General features: G+C 40.4%; 1 protein-coding gene across 9 annotated transcripts in view; it reads left to right on the top strand.

The window, feature by feature from the left end:
- The window catches only part of GIT2 (GIT ArfGAP 2), a 69,185-nt gene extending 49,012 nt beyond the window's left edge, over positions 1-20,173 (top strand). For 3 of the 9 annotated variants that reach the window (XM_075898845.1, XM_075898850.1, XM_075898844.1), the window contains 6 exons: positions 77-166; positions 4,222-4,304; positions 4,435-4,623; positions 7,408-7,533; positions 14,095-14,158; positions 15,173-20,173. In XM_075898845.1, coding sequence (XP_075754960.1) covers positions 77-166; positions 4,222-4,304; positions 4,435-4,623; positions 7,408-7,533; positions 14,095-14,158; positions 15,173-15,385 — 765 coding nt within the window. In that variant the 3' untranslated portion in view covers positions 15,386-20,173. Of the gene's footprint in view, positions 1-76; positions 167-4,221; positions 4,305-4,434; positions 4,624-7,407; positions 7,563-14,094; positions 14,159-15,172 lie in introns of those variants that run through there. The other 6 variants (XM_075898854.1, XM_075898847.1, XM_075898851.1 and 3 more) reach the window with 4 other exon arrangements.
- Positions 20,174-20,554: the final 381 nt, after the last annotated feature.

Genomic DNA, 20,554 nt, shown 5'->3' with positions numbered 1-20,554 from the left:
TTTCAGATTATTTGTGGGGTTTTTGTTTTCCCAAGTGTTTCTCTTCCCTTCCCTCCCCCCCCCCTTTTTTTTTTAGATCGGGAGGAGTACGTTTGTGACCTCCTCTTCATCTCTGCCTTCCTTCCCCTCCACGCTTTCCTGGTCAAGGGATGAAAGCACACGAAGGGTTAAGTACCTTCTGAATTGGTCTGTTACTTGGAGGAGGTAGCCATCTCCTTGGAAGCTTTGCCCGTCTGGCCTTTCCCCTTTATCTGCTAACTTGTCTTCATCCTTGCATGAAGCAGCACTTCATCACTTTCAGTTTCTTCTGCCACAAACTATGGATACACTTGCTTCATTCTTGTCTAATTTCCCACCAACTAAAATACCTGTAGCATTTAACACCATGCACATATTGCTCCAAATCACTTATTACATGTTATGTTATTGAAAATGGATTGATTGCTGAAGAAAAGTAATTTAGCAGGCACTTACTGATATTTCATGAGCCAGTACATACTTTATTTCTGCTGACTAAAATGCATTGCATGGGACAAAGGTATGCTCAAAGGGTTAGTAAAAGCTATGAAGCCTGTTACCTCTAGAAGTCAGTACTTTGCATCCAGTCCAGGTTAGTACTTATGGACAGAGATGTTACGTTTTGACTGCTGTTCAGTAGACAGTTTGAAATGAATTTAACCAGTTATATCACTTAATTTTATATTACATAGCCCTTTTACAGGTGGAATTGAAAGAGGTTAAGGATTGAATAGGCCTGGAGACTGAACTCATTCTTAGCAATGCTGCTTTTAGGTCACAGTTAAAGAACATTGATGGCACAATGTAGGATCTTACAGAAGCCCCACACTGATTTAACAATGCATTATGAGATATGAATTGCACTATAAAAGTCTATGGCATTCCAAAGACTACTCTGTTTGCATTGTTTCTACCGCATGGATGAACAGTTGTGGTTCTGAACTACAGAACTGCAGGATTCAAGGGCATTATGCGCCTTTTTATGAAACCACTGACATGTGAAATTGATAAATAGGCTATATTCTCTTTCATGTTGTACACTGTTCCTCTGCAGCCTTCAGTCCAACCCAATGTAAGGACAATTAATAGATGCACAGAATGAAGTATCCTCATTACAACAAAACAGTAAGGTGTTAGGGATGATTGACTAATGGAACAATTTGATACAGTACATTAGTTAGACCTGATTTCTATTTTAAAGACTTAACCTTTTGTGTGGGATCTTGTGTATCCAAATAATTGCAGAATAATACTATGTGAACCAGCCCCATCAACCAGCTAACCATTGTCAAAGAAAAGTGCTTTTTACAAATAGATTCTTGCTACACATGTTTATTCAGCATATTTCAGAATAATTTATAATTTGAAAATGGATGTCTTTTACACACTCTTTGAGCAAGATGAAATATTTGCATAGTGAATGATAGCTGAATCTCCTTGGACCATAACAGCGAATGAATTGCATTTCTCATCTGCACCTTGGATCCATAGTCATTAAATGTCTTTAATGGATTGGATGTAATTATCATAGCTTTATCTTTCTTAGAACCTTTGTGTTCTTGCTGTACTTTTATGCCTGTTTTATACAAACATATTGATTGTAACTTGACAGAACCCATTTTATAATATTGTGTGTTATCGATTTAAGTTTCACTTTTTATCATTAAAGCGGGACTTTCACAGGAGCAAAATAAAGGAGAAAAATATTCATAGATGACTTTTTAAAATGTGGCTTTTTAAATTTGTTTGGAGAGATACCTTTCTTTTTAAAAAATCTCCTTTCTCTTTTTAGCCCAACTCTTCCATGTATCTGATACCTCAGTAAAATCACAATCATGTTGCTGATGCTGTATTAGTCACTTCATTTGGCAGCTATACAGTAACTCAAGTCAAGCTTTATTATTTAACAGTTGAACTGAGAGAAAAAGAGACATTTGTGTATCATGATTTTAGGGATTTATTTGCCTTTCAGGTACTTTTTTTTAAAACAGATACTTGTTTTCTTCAGCTTGATAGTCCCTCTTTAAAATCTCAGATCACAAATTAATCTGACTACAAATGGTGTGGTGATCTCTGCCCAGTCTGAAAAATACTTTGATTTACATGGAGATGACAAATCTTTAAGTGACTGTCATCCATCATGATACAGTGCAGATTGCTAATTTGGATACAATTGATTTGTAACTTGAACTTAAAATTTGCTTGGATTCGAGCATTTGTAATTCTGTCTTACACATCTCTCAATCAATTACTCAAGCAGAGTTCTGGGGTTTAACTGTATGTTTTTATTTGTGACCAGGATGTTCAGCTTTGCCACTTAGCAAAACAGTTTCTATCTGAGTACCAACTGATTGATAAATGCCATATAGATGGCTTTACATACAGCTTTATATTGTCAGAGTATGCCTAGCATTTTTTCAGATTCTGTCTTCTCTAGTTACCTTACTAGAGTAGAGTAATAATCAAAAGAACATCATAATATAGGTTTCTTTTTAGGTAAGGTAGCTATAAATTGTATAGAAACGCTTTAGCTTCTGTTGTTCAGAGCAGAAACTACCCTTTAATGATTGCAAAGCTCTTAGTACATGGGGGCACCTCTGTAAATGAGAATAATAGAAAGTGTTTGTCCATCAGTCTTAGTCTCATTTGTGCCTGTTATAATAGAAAGTGCATGTGTTAAGCATGCTTCTTCAAGCCTTCCTTTAATATCCGACACTGAAGAGTCCCTTGATTCTCACTGTTTTTCTAATACAGATCAGTGGCAGATTAATATGACTGGAAACGAAGAAATTCCATGGCATTGTTGGTCTTACTTCAATTCCAGGATGTACAGTGTGCATTAATAGACCAACCTTCATTATTAATTAATAAACATTAATGTAACATGTTTGAGGGTCATAAGGGTATAATGGTCTGTCCTCTAGAAAAAGGACACATACTAATATAGCATGCTCTGGCCCAGGCACCACTGGGAGGAACTGGCAAGTTGGTGCGCCTGCGCTGTTCTTTGGTTTCAGCCCCAGGAAAGGAGAATTAAGTAAAGCAGAGCTGCTGCTTGAGAGAGGAAGAATAGTGCTCCAGAGTGCGCTGTCCTTGCTTGGTTGGGCAACATGTTTTCCAGTCCCATGACAGTATTTTGGAATTATTTTAAAATCTCAAGTTGCAAACTGGTTGGTGTGGTTGTGGGATACTTAGAACAAAAGACATTAGGGTACCATTTTGCCTGGGTATAAACTATATGAGAGCTCACCAAAGTGGTAGAATAACTTGTTACCTGAAAGATTACATGAAATGTAATGAGAGAAACTTCCTGAGTGTAGGGGCTACATGATGGCATCTCAAAGAGTACAAATCCCAAGTATGCTTGGTTATTACTGTCTTCTGCTCAGGAAAAAGTATGCAAAGTGCCTCATATGAAGGACATTTCAAGGCAACTGTAACCAATAAAGCAGTAATTAGGTGATGTCTCACTTTTGCCCATACATTGGTCATACATTGAATTGGAAGACTTTAGACTTGTGGTTGTCAGGGACTTGAGCAAATTCCATTTTCCCACTCGAGGGAAAAACATATTTGCTCAGTCATTTGCAACAGGAGGGCTGTCAGATTCCAGAATTAATCCTAAAATAAATTTGTGCTGCCACTTGTGAATACCATGGGAATGGAGGCAAAGTTTCATAGTGAAAGGAAGATGTTGGGTTATGATGTTAAAGAAACAGAACCTCTGTATTGTAAAGCTGATCAGCTTGTAATGGTTGGGGAAGAACATTTCCTAATATATTGAGGTACAAAATATATTTTAAAAATAAAATGCACAGTGTACTTTAGGAAGAAACTATTTACTAAAGAAGGAATAACTAGCTAGGCAAGTAACTTTTTTTTTTAGATGAAACGGAGGAATAACCTATGGTATCTAAGTCGTCTACTGCATATGTAAGCCTACAAAACATGTGACAGCTGTCAGTAATAGAAATTAACAAAATCTCAGGCCCTGAGATCTTAGCCTAAAATGCATGAGGGGGTGTAACACCGCACAGAACAGTGACTAGTAGCCATGACAGCTTGAGCTTATAAAGTAATGTAGGACTTAAATGAACTCTTGTGCAAAGAGAACAAACTAATTTACGCAGGGAAAATTTCCCTGGCAAAGTTCTTGACTCTCTTTTTAGGTACTATCCTTAAACACTTCTTTATTCTCTGTAGGCACCGAAGTTAGAGAAGCAGAATAGCATGCCTGAAAGTGACTATGACAACCCCACTCCCAGTTCGGAGCTGGATGAGACGGGGTATGTCATACTACCTGAATGAGCTAATGTCTGTCTGTGTAGTATCTGAAGATATACAAGTCTTATTAAATGCTAATAAAAACTGCTCTCTCCTACCATGACCACTTCAACATTCTTCTTTGTTTTCCAGGCCTGGTAAGAAAGGAAGGCAGAGAAGTATCATTTGGCAGGGGGAAGGGTCTATCCCCGAGAACTCAGACCTAGATGCAACCCCAAGTTCCACTTTGCCCAGTACAGAAGATGTTATACGAAAAACGGAACAGATCACTAAAAATATCCAAGAGCTGCTGCGAGCAGCGCAAGAGAATAAGCACGACAGGTAAGAAGTGGAGTCTTAAGTGCTCTGGAATTTCCAAGGTTAGAAAGCCTAATAAAATGCTTCCAAGTGTAGAAACTTTAATTTCACATAAATGAATCACTGATGGTTGTGTGCTCCCTTGGTTGAAGAGAGCAACAGATGTTACTGGGGCTCGGGGCACAATGCATCTCCAAACATGTTCCTCCCACCTGGATCCACACAAGCAGCTTTACCAGCATTTCCACAGTGGAAGATCCCCCACTGGCTGAGAGGGAGAAAGGACAGCTTTTCTGTGGGAGCAGTGTCTCACCCTCCACCTAAAGTAAGAAGCAGTACAGGCAAATGGGAGTGTTGGGAGATGGCTCCCAATAAAGCAGAGGTCAAGGGACCACTGCAGAGTCCCTGGGACCAAGTGGTTTTTACCCAGGGATCTTGAACTAGGTGGGATATATAGATTGGAGCCCCTAGAAGGAAACATTTGGCAGTAATTGAGTGTAACCTTTGTGAAACAGCTGCAAGCAGTAACAATTTGGCCCTTACACTGTAGATGGTTTGGGGTTTGTATATAATTGTGATGTTCTTTAATAGTTAGGTTCCTACCAAATTCACAGCTGTGAAAACACATCCTGGATCATGAAATCAGACCTCCCTGATGAAATATACCTGTTGAAGGGTGGGAGGAAAAGGGCTATGGGTGCCCCAGGTGGGAGTTCCTACCATACACCAGTTTCCAGTTGCTAGTCTGCCAGGCTGAGGAGAGATGGAATTTCCTCTTCCCCCGCATGGATATTCTCAGCGGCTGAGCAGCGTCGCTTCTGGATGCCCCTCTCAGCTGCAGGAAGCTCCATGACTGCACTGCCTCTGGGAGGGGTGGAAGTGGGTCTAATCTCTCCTGTGCTGCTGGGATCACCCCAGATGGGGACTGCTAGTGTTGGCCAGGCTGGGAGGGACAGGAGTACTTCTTTCCCTGCATGGCTGCTGGCAGGGTTCATACCTACTCCTAGGTACCTCCTCCTCTTGCAGGAGAGCTTCAGCACAGCGCACAAGTGAGGGTGGTAATCCCATGACCTCACTACAACTGCTTTGTGACTCCTCTCTTCCCCACCCTTCTTTTGGGTCAGGACCCTCACGGCTACAACATGCTGAAATTTCAATGTAAACATCTGAAAATGTGAAATTGACTAATTTAAAATCCCTCTTGCTGTGAGATTGACCAAAATAAATGATGAATTTGGTAGGACCGTAGTCATAGCCTCCTATAGTCTGTTTTCACAGCAGTAGATAAGCCATCAGCTATAGTTATTCTGAAATCTTGGTAGAGCCAAGAACTAGATAAACTTTTCTCAAGTTTGCCAGTGCCAAAAATCAAAGGGGCCTATTTACCTGAACATCAGAGTAGTACTCAGCCTGCGCTTCCCCCTCATGCACTTTGACCTGAGTTGTTGGTAATGATTCTTTGTGGTACATAAGCAGCAGGTGATTCTCCTAAGTAGTTTTTTTATAAGTATACAATGGCAGGTATTTCATAGTGCATGGCTGTGCATTCCATGTTTGCACTAAATAGTCCTAGGTTCTAATAAAATTATCTTTCCCTGAGGCAGTTCTCAGATTAGAACTCTAGTCACAGCTTCGGAGCTGAAGGGCTGTACAACACATTACCCGTGAAGCCAGCTAACAACTTGTGTGAAATCGTCATCTCTTGTAGTTCAGTTTATGAGCTCCTTATCTCATAATTGAGAAAAATGGGGAACAGGTGCATTCAGGGGAGGGGGGCACTTCTGTTTCTCCCATGCTTATTAACTTTGTATTTTCCTTTGATTAGGAGGGAAATGCATTCCTTTTAGATCCTGGGTGGAGAAGTCAGAATGCCTTTTCTGACTCAGCTCACTTGAGTCAAAATTAAGACTTAGTCCCTTTCATAACCATACTTGTTACTTGCTCCCAGGGTTCATGCAGAAGGGTGCTACAGTAAAAAATAAAATTTAAAATAAGCATAATGATTATTTGTATATTTTACCAGTAATAATACTTGATGCACCGTAAAATCATGTAGAAGGAAGAACCCACAACACATTTTCCCAAGCTTACATTGAATGAGAATACTTAGAAAATAATACTTTTCTCTTTCCTTGTGTTTTCTTGTGCTTCAAGTTAAGGGTGTGGTGTGTGTGTGTTCTTGTGCTTCAAGTTAAGGGAGTATTTTTGTACACCAGAGATGTGTATCTCTTTAGATCTGCAAATAAAACAAATTCAATTCATAAATGCAAATAAGAGAAAGGAATGTGGAAATAATTATTAGCCTTACAAAAAGACATTTTTGTCCTTTTGCTATAAAAAAAGATATTGGTGTGAAGGCATTAAGATATTGAAGAGAAGGAACATGATTGGTTATTAAAGCAGTGTTTCTTCTATGCCAAAAATGAACACATTGATTACTGTGAACATGACCCTCCAAAGCTCTTAGCCATGAACAAAATGCAGTATTGTATTGCATGACTTTGCCTCAGATGTGTTACTGCTCGATGTGTCACATAGCAGAGGACAAGCTATATGGGAAAATAATGCAATAAATATATTTGATTTAATTCCATTCAGAGAAGTCCCGTCAAATATGTTTTTGTATAATCGAATTTCTAAGAACTATAATGAGAGAGCTTCCAAACTTTTGTCAGGAGTATTGTAAATAAAAATGACTTGCAATATGGGTAATCTGGGCATGAATGTTAAATGTTCTTCCATCATCCTAATGTAACTCCTTCCTTTTTCTCATTCTCTTTTGCTCCTTTTTCTCATCTGTCTAAATAGACCATTAGAGCGTGCAAGCACACTTAAGCTCAGACATAGCCTTGGCTGTTTCAGTACACTGGTTCCATGGGCTGAGAGAGCTCCCCTACAGCCTTTGACCCTCCAGCAGCCTGATTCTACTTCCTGGTACTCTGGCCTCTGTCCCTGCCTTCCAGGCACAGTGTCCTTTCTCTTTTTCTCTGCTGCCTTCTTCCCCTCATGCACGTTCAACAAAGTGGTGGTTAGAGGTTATGCATGAAAGGCCATAAATGATAAGAAAACGTATAGGTAACAAGTACGAAGAGTTATGGGACCATTCCTATGCCCTATGAAGTTAATAGGTGCTTTTATTGTTGGAATCCTCTGAACTGGCATTCATGCTAAAATTCGACACTCTCCGCAGGGGAATTAACAAAGACTCCAATTATCTCACCCATTACAAAGATAGCTTCCCCAATTATCACCTCTAATACTGTTAACTCACAGACATTTCCCCTTCCCCACCTCTAATATCATTAACTCACAGGCATTCACCTTCCTCCCCCCCCGCCCACCCCACATACCCCTTCTGTAATGTGATTTGTCCTTTTCATGTGTGTTCATTTTTTTAAAAATTGTATCCTTTGGTATATATGGTTGTGACTATTTTCTTCCATTATTTGATCTGAGGAAATGGGTCTGGCCCACGAAAGCTCATCATCTAATAAACCATCTTGTTAGTCTTTAAAGTGCTACATAGTCCTGTTTATTGTTGACATCACTGAGAACAGGGTCAGGGCTTAGGAGTACAGCTAACCATCTTGAGGTTTCCTTCTGACACCCCTAGCTTGTGTATCTATTCTGATAATTGTCTATCCAAATAATTTGCAACTGATTCTTGATGACATAATTTGTTGTTGCAGTGTCCATGTGCTGTTACTGCAGAAACAGCATTATTTGCATTACCTATAAATGCACAACATTTATTCTTTTGATCTAGTAACAGTCTGTACGAGTGATGGCTCGTGTCCATTCCAAGTAGGTGTGCATGTGCCATGTGCACAGTTGTTGGAAGGTTTTTCCCCTAGCAGTATCTGCTGGTTGGCTGCAGACCCCTGGAGAGGCAACATTATGCGCTGTGTATATAGTCCACTGCCAACCTTCCTCCCACTCATTTTCTTCTTACTGCCAGGGACTTGGAGTTTTTCTTCTTTAGCCTCAAGCAAGGGTTTTCCCTAGCCTTTAGTGTTCATAGTTTAAATAGTTGATGCTTAAGTAGTCAAGAATTCTTAGTGTAAATAGTTCTTTGTTAGTAGGAAGTAGTTTCTTCTCCCCTTTTCAGGGAACCAGGGCATGCCTTGGTCCCAAGTGCTTCATGCCAGAGCCTAAGTCCAAAGGGGACTCCCCACGACTCTTGCTTTAAGTGCATGGGGAAAGCATATCATACTGATAAATGCAAGATCTGCAAAGGCTTTTGCCCACAAAACAGGAAAGAGAGGGACTTTAGACTTAAATTCCTTCTCATGGAGTCAGCCCTTCACCCTCAACCAACTCAGCCATGGCTGTCACAGACACGTCCCTCATCCATGCGGAACGTACCATTCTCAGTGTGGGCAGCATGTCACCACAGAAGGACTCTGCCTGGAAGATGCCTCAACACTGAAGTCAACATGCCTCAACACAACTCAGGAACAGCATCCCAGCGCCGTTATCACCCTACAGTGCCATATAAATGTCAGAAGCAGCCAAAGAGGGGCAGGTCATCCATGACTAAAACTGACAGGCCCAAAGGACATTCCACGGTACCAAGGGAGTAACTGGCACCCTTGTCTTGCACTGCAACAAGGACCGTTGAGTCCAGTTCCTGTGGACTCCCCCATGCAGGATAGTCAGAGGGGGGACTTGGAACTGCCAGGGACCTTACTGAGCTGATAGTCCAGTATCCTGAGGGTATCTCCAGAGCCACAAGTGGAAGTGTCTTCTGCAGGCCCTCAAGCACTATGCAGAGGCAAGCCAGCTATGATGAGGCAGTGTTCCCCAGTACCATTGCACTGCACCTTGCAGGACGGTTCCCTTCCCAGCATCGTACCTCCTGGGATGGTTCCTCTCAAAACCAGTCACGTGCCATTTTGGACAGCCCCTCTGTGGTCCTTGAGATGGGGCTCAACTGGGTTCAGAATCAGACCGGCTTTACTCCCACTAGGTTTTTTGGTGGTTATATGGCTACTTTTTTAACGCTAGTCGTCCCTGGCACAAACAGTGCACGTCCTCTGTCTTGCCTTGAGCATTCAATGTAGTTCATGGAGAGTAAATTGATTATTAATTCTACCCTCCTTTCTAGTAGAACAGGGATTACTACTGTGCACATTTGGCAAAAAGCTAGTGATGGTGGAAAGTCTTATTTTGTTTGGAAGAGGTCCTGGGAATGCAACACTGAAGCTACACCTCCACTTGCAGGAGGATCAATGCTAAACCAGCTAAATTGAACACAGTGTGCCCTTGCTGTCACAAGGAGTGAGGGACATTAGCGGGAGAGTTTCTTCTGTTGACTTCCCCGTGTGGGGCTGCCCCAGAAAATCAGTGCAAGGTACATCTACTCCAGCTACTCAATTCACGTAACTGGAGTTGCGTATCTTACATCAGTTTTCTCAACCAGTTTAGACCTAGCCATAGACTATCGACATGTCCCCCTTTTATAGCAACTTTCCTGCATAACTCAAATGACCCTTAAGTGTGTTGCTTTCCTTATTGATGTATCTATAATTGACATGGTTTTTGCATGTTCAGTATTGCAAGTTAACTGAATAAGATGATTATGATTTTTAGATCTAGAATTGAGATTATGCTAAAGAAAAATATTATTTTGAGTGGCTTTGCCTAACAAACTAATTTTAACTAAACTGGCTTTAGCTCTGAATTATACTAACTACTCTGCAGATTATTAGCATAAATGGAGTATTTGGAAAGGCTTTAAAATTAGACATTGGAAAGCAGGCTAAACTTCTTAGAGGCTTCAGGTAACTTTACATAGATCAATTTTGATTCTAATTTTTAAATATTTTGTCAGGGTCTAATGTAGAATATGTAAGGATTCCTAAAATCTACCTATTTTGGTTGTCATGTGATAGTTCTGTTAAACAGAACAGTTGAAAGTTTAGCCTTAACTTTATGCATTCTAAAAGTAAACATTAATCTTGTTGAAATGCGTGTTCTTTACAAGTTGCTGTCCCTTCTTGGTGGGGTGTAGTGAGTGTTCAACAGTGTCTAAATTCACCTGGCATTCTTCTTAGATGCTGTTTTGCAGTCTTATAGTTACACTTCACCAAAAAAGTGAGGCATGCATCCTGAATAGGAAGTAGGAGTGACATAACAGCTTCTCTGTAAGTTGGTAACCTTTGATTTATGCAGTGAAGAATGGGGAAAATTTACCATCAAACAGTATTGCATTGAAGCCTAATGTTCATGATGGACTGTCAAGTATGGAAATAAATGTTCTCTGAAGTGAATTATTTCCTGGCCCTGTCTTCAGCTAGAGAATGCTCCAAGGGTTAACCTTTGACCCTGGGAAGCCATGACAAGTGATATGAGTTGAGATTGTATATACTACATACTAGAGAGACAAGGTAAGGGATATAATTACTTTTATAAGACCAACTTCTATTGGTAAAAGAGACAAGCTTTCAAGCTACACAGAGCTCTTCCGGTCTGAGAGAAATACTCAGCTTTACAGCTAAATGCAAGGTGAAACTGATTGCTTAGCATAAGTAATTAACATATATATTCTAAGAGACCATTCAATATCCCCCACAACACATGTTTCAAGATATACAGGTCCTGTCCATGCAACATGTGGTATATCTCAACACGTGCATTACATGCTCCAATAACAAATATGTGGTGAACCAGACAAATCACAACTTCCTCAGATGAACTAGGGATATTAAATTTCAATTAATCAGCTAATCAAGAAGCTGATGGAATTTCCGTCGGTTACTCTATTAGTCAGTAAGAGTGGAGGAGGGTGCTTGCTATCTCTGCTCACTATCCTAGGGCTGCTCTTGCTACATTTCAAAGGCAGAGAGAGGCACAGCACTTGGGACCTAGTGTGAACAGGGACTGAAGCAATCCCCACTTTTACCAGGTTCCCCGCTGTGCCTCTGCCTCCCTTGTCCATCTCACCACCTCAGCCCACACCAGTGAGATGGTGTTGAGGGGAACCAGCTTTCAAGCCAGCTCCCCCTAAAACCAGCTTCTGCGTCCCTCCCCCCAGCTGCCTCTGAACCCTTGCTGCCTCTGACATAGAGGCAGCAAAAGGGGGATGTGAGTAGTCTATTATTCAACTACTCTATTGCATCCCTAAAATGAACTCTCACAGAAAATAAAACAAAGTCCTCACAACACTCAGGGAAGAACACTGTTCACAGAATGCTCTCTCTATATCTGACTTCTGTCTTCTTCTCAAAGGAAGCCTGTGTAACATCAAAAGATGAGACCGAGAAATTAATAACTTTGCTAGACACTACAGATCATGGTCTTTAAGACACTGAATTTATGGCTTATTTCAACAATCCATAACCAACTAATCCCACTTTTTTGTCCTATGATTACAGAGGTGTTAACTGGCCACTCTACCTGAAATGGTGTGTCTCAATATATTGTATGGTAATCCCTGGATATCCAAGAGATACGGTGGCGTGGTAATAATTTTTATTGGATCTTTTATCTTCCATCACCTGAAGAAAAGCTCTGTTTAGATCAAAAACTTGTCTCTCTTGCCAACAGAAGCTGGTCCAGTAAAAATATCAGCTTACCCACCTTGTCTTTCTAACATCCTGGGACCTGGATATCTGCAATAATTCTACAATATACTGTGCACTTTCAGTTTCCCAGCTTGTGATTAATATTTACTCTGTGTGTTTCAAAGCTCAGTTGGGAGATTACTGGTGAAAATGCTGTTGTAGTCATACACCTTAGATATTGCTGCTGAGTGTTTAAAAATAGCTTTATGGAGGTTTGATGTGTTAATAAATAGCAGTCATTTTTGGAGAAGCTGAATGTCATAAACGTAACCACAGAAGATCATCTGTAGGAAAGTAGTCTGCCCCAGCTACCAGAATATGGACATGGTAAACTAATAGGTCTCATCTGTAACGCTGATTATCCCAAATTGTTGACAAAATTGTATTTGTGTAAAACTTAAACATTTAAATAAAATAATTTTTTAAAAGATTTTTCAGTTGCATTTGCAAGGCTAGTGTACATCTAAGTCAGCATAGATCTTTGACTTGGTAGCTTATGTTCTTTTCTTTTTTGCTGAAGTCTGGTTTCATAGTACTTTGGGCCTGTTCAGAAAATTTCGTTCTTAAAATGAGAGCAGATTAAATCTGATGTCAGCCTGCATGCACAAGGATGTGTTTTGGGTTTGTTTTTTACTGCCAGTCCTGCACACTCAGCCAATGGTATGGAAACATTTGAATAATGGGGGGATGCTGAAAGCCAGCCCTCCTAATTGGGGGCAGGTGTGGAACCAGGAGTGGAATCCCAAGGATGACAGCTGGGACTCGGGATGCGGGGGTGCCAGCAACTGTGCGCCTGCACTTCTAGTTCCTGTACCTATTACGTACTCAGGCTGGGATCTGAGAGTCCTTCTGTGATCTTAAAACACTCATGCAATCCTGATATCTCCAGTTAAAATAACCTTTAAACTGCATAATCTGAGACTTCTCTTTTGTGCCCAAAATTGTCTTCTGGCCATTTTTATCCATACCCACCCACGCCCCATTTTGATCAGGCTGATAAATTTTTCTCAGACATGTTGTGCTTCTTCTATGGAAATCCAGAGCAAACTCTGGAGTTCGGATGTACACATCATTACTGTAGGGCAGAGCTACTCAACTTTGGAAGCCCTAGGGGCCACAGTGATACTCACAGCACATGCAGAGGGTCACAACTTAAGTGTGGTTGCATAGACATGGAAATATATATATATGAAAATAGCTTCTTTCACATTGATGGGCATGAATATAACGATTAAGGCAAGACTACACAACATGCAGGCCCCATTTAAGTCATTTCTGCTGATAATAATAATAAAATGCAATATTTACCTGATTTCCACCCATAAAACAGCACTTTTAATAAGCAATGAAGGTCCAAGAATTTAACTACTAAAATGCATAGCAACAGAAGACCATTATATTGCCTACTATTTTATTTTGGCTCCCACTCGTGGCTGGCTGCATGTTGAATAGCCCTGCTGTAGGGATATGGAAATGTCAGTCATCTACACTAATGGGAACTTTCACATTTGTAAGCATGTATTTCCATACTTGATTATAAATCAGGATATTAATATCTGACAGGATAGTGTAAGCAACCCATTACACTTTCCCCCACAAACTATTAATCCAAGAATAGCTTAAAACTTTGGTTTACCTAATGCAACGAATCTTCCATCAGCTGTGAAGTTCTTGCTTTTTTCTGGGGTTGTTCGTAGTACAGTGTGGTTGAAACATGGATTTGAACATAATTTACTAATGAATGTTTCAATGGGAAACTTCATCACACTTAGTGTGTTGCAGAGTTTGCTACCATTGTGTTTGGAGGCTGTGCTAAAATCCTATGCCGATCTGTTAACTGGTTTGCTTTTGGAGAAAGGCACTAACTGATTGAACTTCAAGAAAATTAAATGTTTTTGCTGCTTTTGAATAATTTTTTTGCATCTTGCAGTTATATACCATGCTCGGAAAGAATACATGTGGCAGTAACAGAAATGGCAGCCTTGTTCCCAAAAGTGAGTAGCTTTATTTCTTCAACAGTGGCAATGTTTCTCAAAAGTATTCTGCTCTCAGTCTCACTAATCTTTAACATGTTGTGAAAGAAGAACCTCTGAAAGGATGCTGATACAATGAATTAAAACTCAATTAAAATCAATAAGGAAGTTTAGACTTCCTAAGCTTTCACTCCTTTTTATTTTGGAGGGCTTCCTCCCTGGGTTTAGGGTTTTCTGCAATGAACAGAAAGCAAAAGATGAATAGATAGGAGGGGAGGAATGTTACTGTCATCAAGACAGATATCTTGGTTGGACCTTGCATCTTTGTATTTGCTACCATACTAAGTGGGTAGGGTTAGCTGGTACAGCAGGACTCACAGACCGTATTCCCTGTACGTTGTGCACTTGTGCTCAGGAAAGATTCACCTGCCATCTAACTGATTAGCAGAGTGCCAACGGTTATTTTTTTGTTTCTACTGGGGAAGCACATTTGCACATGCCTTGGTGCATGTAGAAACATTTATTCCTCACACGGATGGAAAAAATGTGCACGTGGATGGAAAAGATTAGAGGGAGCATTGCTCACAGGTTGGTTGAGGTGCAAAAAGAATGTATATGTCTACAGTTCTCATAAGCCAAAGAAACTTGCACCTTGTTTGAACAGCTATAAGCTATACTAGAACTTTGTTTAACCAGTCATTTCATGACTCACATGGATGGAGGTGGTCATCCTTAGTCCACTTTTCAGGTCTTTTAATAGGCAGCTTCCTGAGAGCAAATAATTCTGTGTGTGGGTCTTAGTGAATTCCAGAAGGTGTGCTTCTGCCCAGTGTCTTTCCTTGCCAGAGGATTCCCTACAAGCCTTTCCTTTTCTGACCTTTGGTAAGGAAAAAGCTACTGAGCCCAGGCCACCTTGCTACAGTATTAGAGCATTTGCAAACAAACAGTAACTCTCACTGATTCAAAGTCCTCCTAAAACCATTGTGTATAATCCATGCTAGTTGGCTCACGCTTTGTTTGCTTTTCCCTTCCTAGAAACCTAAATCTGAGCTGGTAAGAACATCGCTACGCCTGCTGACTTCTAGTGCCTACAGACTCCTGTCTGAATGCAAAAAAACCCTGCCCATAGAAACCTGCCCTACCACGGACATCCAGCTGGTCACTCAGCAAGTGATTCAGTGTGCATATGACATTGCCAAGGCTGCTAAACAACTGGTCACCATCACAACCAAAGAGAATAATAACTGAGTCTGGGGTGGGGTAGGATGGAAGTTTGGGGTTTTTAGAGATTGGAGTTTAAATTTAGACACGTAACTTTTCAGATTTGTACCAGACAGCTAAGGGGGCAAGTTGAACTTTTTTAAACTCAGTATTATTTTTGCATGTTTTCTAACAGAACTTTCAAAGATTAATTTAACCTACTGCCTTATTTTTGTGCCTGTTGCCAGTTTAATTACAGAATATAGTGTATGTTGCAAACAGCTATGGAGCCATATCTCACCAACATTGTATCAGAGGTTCTTAGCAGAGATTCCTTAGAGCTCTATTCTGCTTTCAGATATTGTGTGCGCAGCACAAGTGCCCTTTGATATGTGTATCTGAAGTCAGATATGCATATCAAAGGGGAGAAAAGCTGCCTTTGGTCTGTACATCCTTGAACTGCTCTGTATGGTGAATTCCCTTGCATAACAAACTCTCTAAGCAGGACAATGGACTGTGAAGGCTCCAGGGGTGTAACTGTTGAGCAGAATGAAGTTTTATAGTCTTCGTGAGAATTGCATACAAAGTTTCTAATTTTTCCATATCTGCTGTTGTGCAATAACAAATCCTTAATCTGCTAAAACTGTAGAAGTAGTGGGCATCCAAACTTATTAATCAACTATACAGGGTCTTTGCCACTTGATCTGTTTTGGAAGGAAGCATGAAATAAGTAGTTTTTTAGTTGTCACTATGCCACTGATCTATAGATATGATGTTATTTTAGAAAGGGCATTAGTGGTTAAAACCCATCTTTTTCCTTTCTCAGATTAACTCATTCTGAAGTTTTCCACAGCATTTATTCCTACTTCATTGTCATCTTTAAGGCAGTTTTATTTCCAGCAGTATTGTTTCATATCTTTTAGATGCAGCTTTACTAAAGAGTTTTGTGATTTCTTTACAATGGAAGCTAAGAGGGCTAGTTCTAAAGAAGCTGTGCCTAGCACAGTACATCATATCTACACATCACCTTATCAGAATGTGCAAAATACACATTTTATATAGCACCTCTCATGCAAATGATATTCAGAGTTACATTTTACCTTAGGGGTCATCCTCAATGCACAACTACCCATATACTAGTCACCTACTTCAGTGTTTTCCCCATCTTTGTCCCAGTATTTATTTTCTGTTCTTGGTAAAATTTTCATGGGTAAAATTTTCAAAATAACCTAAGTTCCCATTTTCAAAGATAAGATACTTGCAAAGCCCAAGTCTTACTGAAAAAGAGGTGAAACTTGAGTTGCGAAGTGCCTCTCACCTTTGAAAATGTGGATTTAAAACTCCTATGTCAAGCTCTTTGAAAAATGTTACCTCAAGCCTGCTAAATGACCTCTTTTATAGTCATTTAAAGCGCTGTTCTACTTGAAAGTGAACCTGTAAAAATGAGATTGAGCGGTGCCAATCTGGTTACAAGAAATTTGTTCATATGTAATTGTTTTTCTTATCTAACAATCATTCCTATAACCACCCCTGACATCTGAATGTAATCTGGTCTGATTCGTACACAATCATCAGTAATAAAGATTTGGAGGCACTCAATGACATCTGTATAGTACTAATGTTTGCAGTGAGTTAAACTGCACAGGGCAAAATTTGGCCTTGCAATGGGAACTTTTAAAGGGTCATTTTTGTGACTCCCTGTAGCTGAGCTAAAAGGAAGTAGTTGAATTATTTTGGTTGTTGAAGTGAGACGATAAAGACTGAATGCAAAGAGGAAACAGATAAGTTGTAGTTTTTAATTTTTTTCTAACTAAAATAACATGTATCATAGCTATTTCCCAGTGATGCTAAACTACCAGATAATGACAATATAAGCTCTGGATATTATATGTAGTAAAACACATATAAAAACATGAGGAAGTTTGAACTCTGAAGATGTGGTTTTTCCGACAAGATAACCACCTTCCTTTGTTATAAAATACTTCTACAATTCATCGTTTCTTCTGGAGACCCTAAAAGCCATAGGACCACACACATGCAGTTTGCAGTGTTAGTCTTCTCATTGTGTTACTCTCAAGTGTGATAATATAGGTAAACCGATCAAAAGTCACCAAATAATGTTTTGTCTGAATATATAAATTCATCTATTTTTCACATAAATGTATGATTCAAAAACACTTTATTGTCTACGGTTCTGTAAAGGAGAGTCTTCAGTATTTGGTTTGCTAAATCACAATTCTTTAGGTTGTTGGGGGGGGGGGGTTGTGATAAAAATTTGCTGTGTTTTAGATTAACAAACAATAAGTAAACCTTCAGAGGGTCATTCCTTTTAAAATTGTGTTTGTATGTATATATAAACACTAAGTGCCATAATATTGTTGAAAGCTGATGTCATTAACTGTCTCTAAACAAATTGTACTATTTGGGGTTAAAAGAAAGTAGGCAGGATAAAATCCTGTTGTAGTTCCATTCATAAATTTATCCTGCCCCCTTCTTCCATATCTAGCACTGACTCTAAGCATCTGGAAATGCATTTAGACAGAGCTGTGACTTGAATTGTAGAAAAGTATTTTTAAAACCTTGTTGCCAAAATTAAGCCACGTGTAATGTATTGTATGAAAGAGAATAACTTCACTTAAGAACTTTGAATCAGCACAATAGGAACATGAACATGCTATTTGCTAGTCTCCATTAAGACATCACTATATGTGTTATTTACATATCCTGTGTGAGAAGCAAAGTACTGTCATGTCTCCTAAAATGTTATTTAAGGATATCAACTTTGTACAGCTGGTGTACAACAGTTGTATTATTATGGTACTTTCTTTCAAGAAGCCCATAGGATAGAGGTGCACTTTATGGAAAGGGCTCTTGGAAGGAAAGCAGACTCCATGCCCCCAAACCTTATTATAAGCCCTGGGTTTGAACTCACTCAAACCTCTTCTCTCCTCCCCTGCCCTCTGTGCGTCTGTGCTACAAACTGTGCTAGCCAAGGGTTCCAGAACCGTGGGGAGGTGGAGTGAAGTTAGGACCCAGTATTCAAGACCCATTGCTTTGCATTGTAGGCTCAGCCCCACTTGACTTGTTCTCTGAATTCTGCCAAAAGTATCTCACAGACTGACTTTCACTGTCCTCTGGACACAAGTTTGATGGATGGTCAAATTTTCCCGCGCTGCACCATGGACAAAGGGTTGGCATAGCCACATTCTGGAAGATGCTAGGACTTGGGCCCACATAATGCAGTGTAGATGCTGAAACCCCAAGATGGGACCCATCATTCAGCCATTCCTATGCTGCTGAGTGATTGGATTGTGGTAGGCAATAATTTGTGAAGGGTGGCCACTTTACACATTTTTGAAGTAGTCCTGGGCCACTCCAAAAGGGGCAGGGCCAAGATACTTCCTGTGCTTCCCTGCCCACAAATTCTGATAGTGTGGGGGTGGGGGAGCACATGGTCTTTGCCTCCCATCACTTAGAGAAAACAGACAGCTGCCTTGAACAGCTGCCAGTTCCTTCTAGGCGCTATGCAGCCCATGAAAGGACAGGGAAAAAACTTCATTTGTTCCCTCACCTCCAGGCCAGTTGGGGCGGGCAGCATGTGAAATCTTTGCCCTCTGCTCCCACTTTGCAAGGGGCAAATGGTGCTTAGATCAGTGTTAGATCAGTTGGTGCTCTGTGGAACCCTGGGGTTCCGTGAAGCGAAAGTAAGGGTTCCGTGAGAATGTGGCACTCCCCCACCCCATCTTAAAGACAGAGTCTATTTTGTGGCTTTTTTTCCGCCCCTCGACCAATTCTGGTGTGTGTTTTTGTTGTGGTGGGTTTTTTTTTTTTTTTAAACAAATTTTACCATGGCAACCCTAGGGGTTGCTTGAGATTCTTTTAAGCTGAAAAGTTCCATGGCCAAAAAAAATTGGGAAACACTGGCCTAGAGAAGAACCTGCAGCTGTTATGAACAGCTGGCAATTCCCTCTAGGCTCCACCCACCCCTGGTGTCAGGAGGAGACTTTGTGTGCTCCCCTCACCTCTGGGTCAATCAGGACCTGGGGGGCATGGTAGTGTGCAAAGTCTCTCACTCCCTGCTCCATCCTGCCTGGGGTGTGCAGTGTGTAGAGTGATCTACCAGCTGTTCTAAACAACTGGCAGTTCCCTCTGGTGCTGTGGCCCCAGGTCTTGATTGGCCTGGGGCGGAGGGGAGGGGAGGGGAGGGCAGGGGAATGGCAGGGTGGCCATGGGCTAGATTAATTGGCTTGTTGTGCCAGATCTGGCCTGCGGAGGGTGTCTTGCCCACCTCTGATGTAGATGCTCAGGGTACATCTACAATGCAGTTAAACATCTGTGTGTGGACTGTATCGGCTCACTCAGGCTCATAGGACAAGGTCCCAGAACCTAGAGTTCAGCTCTAGCCCAGATATCTACACTGCAATTTTGTAGCCCTGCAGAGCTGAAAATTGCCAGTGGGGTGTTTTATTGTACCGTAGATATACTCTTGCCTTAGATTAACACCATAGAGTCTGCTAAATAGGGTTCTAGTCTTACACATTAAAGAACTTGGAGTACTTTTGGTACAAAATATGTGGGCTTTTTCTTGTGGCTGGATCTCAACTTTCAAATAACTTTTTCCCTTGCACTTAAAGACATATAACCCTTTTTCTACAAAAATGCTGGACAGGAAAGTGAAAATGCCTTTTTATGAATTTGTATTTCAGTGTAATTCTGTCCATATAGTACTCATGATTTAGCCTTTAATGTTTACTGTATTACTATAAAGTTATTGTACAACCCTTTAAGTGTTATAAAATTGCCTGCTACTTATGCAATAAACAGGCTTTTAAAGTATTTTGCCTTTGAGATATATGGGCCAAATACAAGTACATGGAAGATGGTACTGTAAACAATGCATAGAGAATTCATGTCTGTGTAACCAATATAATGAGGGGTGGTGCATATTTAAAAATGAGATGGATCCTCTAAGTTTTCCTGTTATCGTCTGGCAAGTTACATACCAGTGTGTGTCTCAACTTATTTTATAGAAGAGGATGAGGTAAGGGACATAAATTATAACAACTTATTCACTGTGGCCTGGTTCCTTAACTACAGAGCATGAATGTCCTCAGCCATTTAAATTACAAAAGTATATAAGATTGAAAGCTGCTTATAAATTCAGGTAATTGTTTCTTCTCCTTCATTCTGCCTCCATCAAATGGTTTGCCCCTTCAG

The sequence above is a fragment of the Pelodiscus sinensis genome, chromosome 15, assembly GCF_049634645.1.
Source record: "Pelodiscus sinensis isolate JC-2024 chromosome 15, ASM4963464v1, whole genome shotgun sequence".
NCBI classification, from domain to species: domain Eukaryota; kingdom Metazoa; phylum Chordata; order Testudines; family Trionychidae; genus Pelodiscus; species Pelodiscus sinensis.
This window is presented reverse-complemented; position numbering and strand designations above follow the sequence as displayed.